Genomic DNA, 10389 nt, shown 5'->3' on the forward strand with positions numbered 1-10389 from the left:
ATATAGACGCGTTATCAAAGGTTACTCAAAATGTTGTTATCAGATCTCGATGAAATTTAAACGCTACTACATGATAAACATCGGCTTTCTGTTAAATTAAAAATCATCAAAATCGGTTCACCCAGTCAAAAGTTCTGAAGTAACATACATAAAAAAATACAGTCGAATTGAGAACCTCCCCTTTTTGGAAGTCAGTTAAAAAGTGTCGCGACAGCATATGTCTAACTATTATAATTATGTCACAATACGTTTGATGCAACGTTGTTGTGCCAAACAATGCCAGTCTACAATAAACGATTTAAAGTTAACATACATTTTGAGGAGTTGATGATGTACACGGTGATGTCAACGAATCGGGAGTAGGGAGCGTAACACTAATGGCATCAAAAGATGATAGCTTGTCATCTGCTAGATTGAATGATTTGTTGATGACTCTGAAAGTATGGACATTGTTAATTTTCAAAGTTGATAAATCTAAGCTTCATTTCACTACTATGACTAAGGTGAACCATATCTTGATTACCTTGTACATGAGACAAAAAAAAAAACAGTGTGGCATTAGCGTTGGTTTGATGCCCTCGACTAATCCTTCTACTGTTCGCCAACACTTGAAAGTTAGTGGTATTGATATGATCTGAACAAATTACACTATTTTTTGTGGGCGTCCAGATTAATCTGTTATTACCATTTTTTTTTTCCATGTATCCCTTAAATTTGGATTTTTAGAAAACCTGCCAAATTTTTATATAAAACATTATGGTGGAAGTTCACATTAAGTAATTCTAGTAAAATGTATTAATACTCATGAAACGTGTATTATATTTAATTTAATGCAATTTTATTATATAACCATGTTTATTAAAAAAAGCTAGTAATATAATATTTTAAATAAATCAAAATCTCAAAAATGTCTGTCTCCTCTTTTGCCTTTGCCGTTTTTATCGATAACCATCTACAAACAAACCAGTAACAAAACTATCGCTCGGCGACAGTGACTTCTCGGAAATAGACTCCGATCAGTCGCTCGACCGATCCGCATATTGTATGCGGGCGAGCGGCCTGTGTTGGTAAACAAATCGAGTGATAATATTTGTAATTTTTAAGTTTAAAAAAGGTTTAAAAGATGTATACAAGTAATAATGTGATTAAAAAATACTTACGTATGAAAGGTAACGCCATGTTTTAGTAAATTTGACGTGGCAGATCTTTTTTTGCAGCAAAAAACAGAACAATTTGGCATTTTTTGAAGGACGTTGGTTCAATCGCGCAACTAGATTTAGTCTAGTGATCAGAGCGGCTGCAACTAGTTTTATTGTTTGCATATGGCCATTTGGCCTTATACCTTGACAGAGGGGAACGCCTATCCATGGCTATTTCCCTCCGTGTTGCTCTTTGTGATTTTATATTCGGTCTAAGCGACCGTGGCGCCGTCTATAGTGAGTCCTTTACAGCACTCGTACCTATTCAAAGTTTCACATTACAATGAATTCTTTGACAGGAGACGACACCATGCTATTTTTGATTCGTAAGATATATGTATATTGATACATTGACATTGCAGAAGATCACAGCCAGAGGCGGCTCATCCTAAAGAACGCTGGTACAGTGCACTCCCACCGCCCTCTTGCCCAACCTGTGTATAAGACCAGGGTCATTTATTACAACCACGGTCTTATACCACAAGTCGTGCAACTACAGTAGTGGGGGTACGTCGGCTTAATGGTGTACAGCCACCAGAGGCATAACGATCGCTGGGTGTGATGTACTACGGAGACAGAATAGCATTGTCTATTTTTCTATTGCACGTCACCCATTTATGTTTTATAATATAACAAATTACAATGAAACGTCACTCAATATAACCAATTATAATAAAGAACGTCACTCAATATAACCAATTATAATGAAGAACGTCACTCAATATAACCAATTACAATGAAGCGTCACCACCATACCAACTATGCTCCATGTTATCTACTATACTAGTCTCTCATCCTTGAAATTGAGTTAAGTTTCCTGACCTGTATATAAGACCGTGTAAATGACAATAAATGACAAGTGACAACTCGGTGATTGTGTATACCATATATTCTCTTTGATTGTATATATATATGTGTGTGTGTAATGTGTATTAAGCAAATGATAATCGGCAATTCTTACTTGATTCTGCCTTTTAATTGGTTTTAAATTGTATAGCCTAAAAATACATATAGTATCATTTATTTCCACCAAAACCACACAAAGTATCCTACACATTACACCGACAAATAGAAGAAAAATGAAGTCGCACGATGGCGATATATTACTAAAAGAAAAGTATGGTTCCTCATCCAAGGAAAGATATTTTGTAAAGCCTCAAGGTATGAACAATATATATACCCATTAATTGAATTTTCATACAATTACAGTTAATAATCGAACCAATTTTTATTTTAGAACAACCAAATGTAGTGGTTTACGCGAATGAAAAATACAGTGATGTGGCAAGCGTTTTTTCGAAAATATTTTTACCTCAGGGTTATCCTGAGAGTGTTAGTAAGGATTACATTGCATACCAGATATGGGATACAGCTCAAGCATTTTGTAGTACTATTACAGGTTTGTAATAAACATTAAACTGTTGATGAAATTCGATTTTTATGTTTTTCTAAGAAGATAATATAATCAAATATCAGATAAAATAAGTAAATCTGACTCAAGAGTGTAGGTTGTAATCGTAGGTATTCTGGCAACGCAGGAAGTTTTAAGAGGAGTAGGAGTTGGAGACACAACTGTAACACCATTAGCAGCTACCATAACATGGGTTATAAAGGATGGATGTGGTCACCTTGGAAAAATATTGTTTGCTTATAGTCATGGGTAATATTTCCTTACTATTTATGAGTAACTAAAGACAAAATGTCCTTTGTTTTCTTAATTGCAGATACAAATGAAAATCCTGTTCTTAATGTACAAACAACAAACAAAATAATGCACTGCTGTGTTTTCAAAAGAATACTATTAATAAATACACATGTTAAAATGTTTTATTTTATTCGCAGAACATATTTGGATGCATATAGTAAAAAATGGAGATTATATGCTGATACACTGAACGATGCTGCTATGTGTATTGAAATAGCTTTGCCTCTGTTTAAAAGTTATATCACATTTGCTTTGTGTGTTAGCACTGTTATGAAAGCTATTGTAGGAGTTGCTGGTACAGTTATTGTTATAATTATTATTTTTTATTTATAACTAAAATGAATGCTCTTGAGGGTTGCCCCATTGTGCTTTGGTATCATTCAAAGCTATCCGAAGCTGTTATAAATATTGGATAACAATTGATCCTATACAGAGAAGAGGTCCTTACCCAATGTGGAAGATTTATTAGATTGACATATTTATGTTTCCATGTAACCAATTCATCGGCACTACCATTTCGATTCATATTTGCCACAGAAATAGCTTTGCATCTGTGTAAGTCATATTACATTTGCTTTGTGTATTAGCACTGCTATGAAAGCTATTGTAGGAGAAGCTGGTACACTAACCAGAGCTCCTTATGATTGTTAAGGCTCTACCCTGACCTCCTTATCTTACTCGCCACAGTACCTACTAGTTAAGAGCAGTGTTATTTAGCAGTGATCTTCTGTACGGTTCAGGTACTTACCTAAATAGGCTGCTCCAGATTTTGTGCTGGATATATTCTGCCGTGCCCTACCTCAATGAAGTCAACTGGTGTACCATATGTACATATTATTCTTTTTTGTGTCTGTTCTCTAAACAGTTTTAGTATTCCCTTCACAGTATCTTATTTTACTAGAGGCTCTTAAGAGTAAAGCGTTTGTATGTTGATATTTAATTATTTACATAAACTGAAGTATAACAAATAAACATCTTGTGAATAATGTTATTGACTATTTGTAATGACTGTGTGATTTCCATGAGTATTAAAATTTTGTCATAGCAGGTTTTAATTTATGTAAGTATTTAAAGGTTAAAAATTAAACTTATTATTATATTTCAGGTGGTGCAACAAGGGCAGCTATGACACAACACCATGCAGTGCGAGGTAACATGGCTGATGTAGCAGCAAAAGATTCTGCTCAGGAAACTGCAGTCAATCTTATAGCTTCTTTCACTGCACTCTTTATTATTTCTACCTTTGGGTGAGTTTACTTATTCATTTTATTTTAATTTCAATTTTTTATTGTTTTTTGAATGTTTTCAACAGACCAAAATCAATAAAATGCCAAAAGCAATTTTCTACAACTTAATAGAGGCTAAGAGGTCACTATTACAATATTAAGAGTGGGATGGTGGATTACAATCAAGATAAATGGCATTATATGATACTTTAATGTTTATTGAATCCAGATTGAAAACAATTTTTTTACAAATATGTTCATTTAGTGGCATTAGTGGAATTTCGTAATAAAGTAAGTGAAAAGTACGCCAGTGCATTATATAATGATGGAATTCATTTTAATTTCAGAAATTCACTATTTATTTTTATTGTTATGCTAATGTTGCATATTGTATTTAACTACTTTGCGGTCCGGGCAGTGTGTTTAAGAACTTTAAATGAACCACGCTTTATACAAGTAATTGACACTTACTTAAAGAAGGAAATTGTTCCAAGTCCTTGTGAGATAAACAGGAATGAACCAATTATATTCTACCAACTTGGTCCAATGTTGTTGGGTATGTACATATTACACTTTAATTTTTTTTAATTTAAATGTTTTTGTTTTATATTAAAAACTAGCTGTGCCTGCGACTTCGTCCATGTAGAATTAAAAAAAATATATCATTCACCTTGCAGAGTTACAAAATAAATAAATTTCTAAAATAAAAGTAGCTTACGTTACTCATTATTACATTAGCTGTCTGCCAGTAAAAGTCCCGTCAAGATCGGTTTAGCCGTTTCAGAGATTAGTCAGAACAGACAGACAGACAAAAATTGTAAAAAAAAATTATTTTGGTTTATGTACCGTGTATACATCCATATGCATTTAGTAAAAAGTGGTTATTTTAATATTACAAACAGACACTACAATTTTATTTATTTGTATACATTATAACCTTGTTTGTTCCTATGATATGAAGCCCACTATTAGCTGGCATTCACGTTTTTTGCTGTATAGATTGTGTTCAAAAATAATTAATGTAATTTCCTTACTTATTGCGTATATATACTTCATAAAGTAAAAAAAACCTCAGTCACTCCTTATAGCATCAATTATCTAATGGCCTTCTGGTGTGGTTAATCAAAATAAGTCGAGTTGTTCGACAGACTTCAATAAATTAGCGCAATTAATAAATAAGCGCAAGAAACTTTTAAACTTTAAAACAGTTTTTCAGTTTTAGTGTAAGTTACTGTAAACGTTAACGTGAATTTAGTAAAATCTGCATAATTTTAATACTACTAGGAAAATTGATGTTTGTAAATATATAAAATGTTTACTGTATTTATCTATATATAATTTTTCTCAACTTTTAGATTTAAAAATATGTGGATTTAAAATTAAACTTGGTAGATCAATGACTCAAACACTAAAATCATCAATGAAAGCCAGCCACCTAAAGGAAATTAAAGAAATATATTATGACAAAAACTATATTTTGTGGCCGAATACCCGTGAAAGGAATATGTATATATTTCTAAAAGAAAGCTTAATGACTGATGATATACTGTGTGCATACTTCCATGCTGTTCTACTATCAATAATAACATGTGCCATAAACGATTGTGAATTGGTAAGATATATTTTTATTTTATTTTTAACGTTACACAAAATTTTTATACTTATGTTCCAGAAAGAATGAATAATCCTAAAGCGCCTAATAGTTTATCAAAATTATTTTTTTAAAAAATATCATGGTAAAACTTGAAATTGACATTTTTTGTTTCAAAAAAGTACAATAAATACTCATACTCTTTACTGTATTTTATTTATTTAATAACAGAAAAAAAATAGATACAATTTATGTGATAAACAGTGCAGCAAAAATAATTAGCAGTTTAACAGTGCACTGTGTTTCTAAAGTAATAATACTAAAGTGCACACGATATTATATACTAATATAAAAATATGATATAAAGCTATACAAATAATAGATTATACATGTGAATATAATTGGAAGGAAAAAAAATAAAGTGGTTAAAGAATAATAATAACTATAATAAAAATAATAAATGCGGCCATTTCATTCTCTCTCTATAATATGTTGGACTAAAAAGAATTTATAAATATGTTTTTATAGTAGTTTTTTTTTTTTTAGTTTTTCTCTTAAATTCGATGGCAGATTATTTATTAAGAAAGGAATAATATATATTCAAGCATACGTTTTCCATAAAAATGACTGTCTAGGTATTTTTAATGTGTGATTGTAATATTTCTTGTTAGTTTATTGTGAATCATTTTTATTTGAATGTTTAAATTAAAATATTGTTCTATTAATAATGTATATTTTATTTTAGTATGTATTGACATTACTTTGCAGTAGTTAAATAATTTCAAGGAGTTGTTTTTGTATTTATTTCTTATGTATATAGGTATAATTGTTTTTAAAATTCGTAATCGGAGATGATAGATTCTATCAAGATGTGATTTAAATGTAAGACCGTAGGTGCTTAGTCCATGGGATATAATAGATTCATCTAAAGATTTATAAAACATTAATAGTATTGTGAATGGAATTGTGGGTCTAATTATAGTTAATTTGGCTAAAAGGGCACGTAATTTGTCGAAAACATTTTTTATATGTTCCTTCCAATTAAGGTTAGTATCTATAGTAATACCAAGGTAACGCTGAGTTTTAACAAAGTCAATGGTGTAACAGCTGCAGGTACCAGTATATGAATTATGAAAACATTGATGGCTATGTGCAGTAATTTGTATGTCTCCAGAGAATTTATTTTGCGTTGACCTTATATAGATGGCTTTTGTTTTTTCTCTGTTAATAAATACTAGGCCAACATCATGGGACCATTTTGAAAGTTGGTCCAAATCATATTGAAGTTTTTTTATTGCTTCTTTTATATCATGATGGGTCGACAGAAGACATGTATCATCCACATATTGATATTTCTAATAGTATATCTATGAGGAAAAAGATAACACCAAAAACACAACAGATTTCATTAATTTGCGGCCGTGGTGTACATGAAAGTACACTAAGGTCAATAAAAACGTATTTTTTTAAAAAACGTCATATTTTTGGATCACTTTTTTGTGTATTTTTATTAGACCGCTTGATAGCCGTACTATTGGCACTTCAGGATTATGCATTCTTTCTAGGACCTATATATACGAGTACTTATATAAGATTATTATTTAAAATGTTCTATATTTTGATTCTCGAAAGAGTGCCTTAATTATTCAATTTTACATATAACTGTTCTTCTAGATGGAGGCTGGAACAAGTCATTTTTTAATAACATTTTTAGTGTTTTAAAATATTTAGATACAATTAATTTTAGTATTGCCTTTCTACTTTCTTAAGCTGAAAAACTGGTGTGTTTGTACGAAAACTAACCCAAAAACGACAACAACAACAAAAAATGTGAAGGAACTGGTGGGGAATCAAGTTCAACTATTTCTTTCTTTTATGTATATAAATTATAAAATACTTTTTAATATTTAGAATCAGAGATTGCAAATTTTAAATGGGTTGTATATAAGAACCCTATTTTTTTGGTGATTAAAAAATTGAAAGTGTTTGTACTTTTTTATATAATACAAATAACTTTTGATAAATATTATTTCTTTTTCAGCCAGTAATGAGCAATAGCACTGATGTGAAACCCTTTGCACAAGTATGTAAAACGCTACAATCAGCGGAGTGGTCGCGTACCCCTAGTAAAGAGAGTAACTTCAGCTATAAACCATCTTTTGAATTACTGCGTTACGTTCATAAAATTGCAACAAAAGAGTGGAAAAATATGAGAGCAGGTCTTATGCATACCGGTTTGTATATTACTTTGTTGAAAAATAATGGTTATTAATCACTAATTATGTCATCAATGCATAAACATTTCTATTATCTTATGTAGCGTATGCAGTCTCGCCTGGCTTATTTCACCACCACAAGATTTGATTTACATATTACCGTTTGAACCTATATTTCTCTATACCAACTTACAACCAAGTCTATAACTAGTACCGAAAGTGCTGAAAAGTAAAAAAAAAAAGTTTAACTTTTGTAATGGGGTTCATCCTGTTCTAATCTTTTTTCATGGTGGTAAGAAATATATTTATACAACTTGATGATTACTTCCTCATCCAGCCCACATTGCAGAAAACCGGGCTGTCTGGCGCGAACTTAGGGCGGCCTATGTCCAGCAGTGGAATACATGAGGCTGAACTGACTGACTGACTGATGATTATTTCGCCAGCATTATACCAAATTTATCTGGTTACCCACGATGATATATCTTAAAATCGATGGACCAGTTTTGTAGAGAAGCATATTATCAACAATGACATGTGTCTATGTTATGACAGCTTGTAAATACCCACGCTGCTCCATTGCTGCGAATACGTAAGATTTTGACCTAAAATATGTCGGTTAATTCATGGTGATTTCCTTCATTAACGATGATGAGATAGTTTAAAAGACAAATTTAATAAATAAATATCTTATAACACACGATCGCCTGTTCCTAAGGTAAGAAACTTAATGCTTGTGTAACAGTCGACTAATATAATTAAATATATATATATATATATATATATATATATATATATATATATATATATATATATATATTATTTATAAAATATACATAGAAATAGTTTCATATATAAATATATACATACAAATATTACACCCAGACTCAGGCGGGAATCGAGTCCGCAACCCGCGGAACAGAAAGCACTACAAACTGCGCCAACAGGCTATAGTCAATTTATATTTATGGAACTCGTCGATTTTTAAGCGGTCTAGGTTCTAGCTATAAAGATATTGAAGGAAATATTAATACTATATTGTTTTATTATATATCTAGCCCATACAGTTCGACTTCGTAGTCTTTGACCTCTCTAACAATCTTCTTCGTCCTTACTAAAATGTTATTTCACACCATTGTTTTGTTCTTCGGTTGTTTTAAGATCGAGATGAACGTTGTTTTTTAAAAATGATTTTCTTGTTTTTTAATGTATTTCAGTTTTTCAAGTAACGATACGAACAGTTCATTTGTTTTTATTTTAGTACATTTACTATTTTAAAACTTGTAATTTGATACTTTAAATAGAATCTTTTTTTATATAATACAAGAAGCTGTTCTTAATGAGCTTAACTCCAGTCAAGTGTCCGCTGCACTGTTTTTGTAAATGTACTGTCGAAATTCACCACTTTAAAAAAATACTCTATTGTTTAATTTTTTGGAACAAATTTCACAAATGTTTCTACTGAAGATTGGAACTAATTTAAATCCTTTTAAACCGAGTTTATTTACTATAAATTCCTAAAAATAATGTTTCTGGTATAAAATAATAATTGTTTTATTTTAGGATGGGACTTGAGTAAACATTTGTTGATGGTGGACGAATGGAGAGTATGCAATGAAAAATTAACTAAAGAAGCATCCGTTAATAATATGGAATTTACAAATTCTGTGGATACATTAAAAGTTTTGAAAGAAAAGCTCAATGGAAATGAACTACAATCATTGATAGATGAAGAAATATTTAGAAATTACATCGAATATGATAGTTCTGAAACAGAAGTTAACTCAAAAAGCAGTTTCTCTGGTGATAACAATTCTTATATAAAAAGAGATTGATATCTTTTTAACCGACTTCCAAAAAAGAAGGAGGTTTTGAATTCGATTGTATTATGAATTATATTTTTTTGTCTGTTACCTCAGAACTTTTGTCTGGGTGGACCGATTTTGATGATTTTTTATTTAAATCGAAAGGTAGTGCGTGTCATGTGGTCACATTTAAATTTAATTGAAATCAGTAAAATACTTTTCGAGTTATATCTAATAATGCGTATTTACGTGACTATAATTTCGTCGACTTATGCTGCATTATACCGCATTACTTTTCATTAGGATGTTCGATTTTGATGATTGATTTAATCGAAAGCTGATGCTTGTCTTGATGTCCCATTTAAATTAGATCGAGATTCGATGACTATGTACTTTTGAGTAATTTTTGATACCACGTTTTTACTTAACTATTTTTTCCTCACCTCCATTATATTACTTGTCGATGTAATTGAAGTAGATTTTTTTTGTTTGCCAGCAAAATAAAATATTTAAGATACATATAATAAGTACGTTTAATGTTTGTAGTGCGTGTTTTATGTGAAATAGATGAGTGTAATGATTTAGATTAGTTGTACATCGTGTGTTGTAAGCTTTAATATTCTTAAACTAAAAATTAACATTCCATA

At 30.8% G+C, this 10389-nt stretch overlaps 1 protein-coding gene across 1 annotated transcript; it reads left to right on the forward strand.

Annotated features, from left to right (window-relative positions):
* Positions 1 to 2278: 2278 nt before the first annotated feature.
* On the forward strand, positions 2279 to 9777 carry LOC123668861 (RUS family member 1). Its single transcript, XM_045602552.1, has 9 exons — positions 2279 to 2360; positions 2437 to 2598; positions 2721 to 2859; positions 3042 to 3199; positions 4010 to 4151; positions 4478 to 4686; positions 5486 to 5742; positions 7763 to 7955; positions 9501 to 9777. Exons 1-9 carry the CDS (start codon positions 2279 to 2281, stop codon positions 9770 to 9772), a joined length of 1614 nt encoding a protein of 537 aa, XP_045458508.1. The 3' UTR covers positions 9773 to 9777.
* Positions 9778 to 10389: the final 612 nt, after the last annotated feature.

The sequence above is a fragment of the Melitaea cinxia genome, chromosome Z (assembly GCF_905220565.1).
Source record: "Melitaea cinxia chromosome Z, ilMelCinx1.1, whole genome shotgun sequence".
NCBI lineage: Eukaryota > Metazoa > Arthropoda > Insecta > Lepidoptera > Nymphalidae > Melitaea > Melitaea cinxia.

What these genes read in the sequence shown, in the direction of transcription:
- LOC123668861 (XM_045602552.1), top strand. Translation starts at nt 2,279, where the DNA reads ATGAAGTCGCACGATGGCGATATATTACTAAAAGAAAAGTATGGTTCC. An exon ending in ACTTGGTCCAATGTTGTTGG is followed by an intron (nt 4,687 to 5,485) that starts GTATGTACATAT and finishes CTCAACTTTTAG; the next exon opens with ATTTAAAAATATGTGGATTT. An exon ending in CCATAAACGATTGTGAATTG is followed by an intron (nt 5,743 to 7,762) that starts GTAAGATATATT and finishes TTTCTTTTTCAG; the next exon opens with CCAGTAATGAGCAATAGCAC.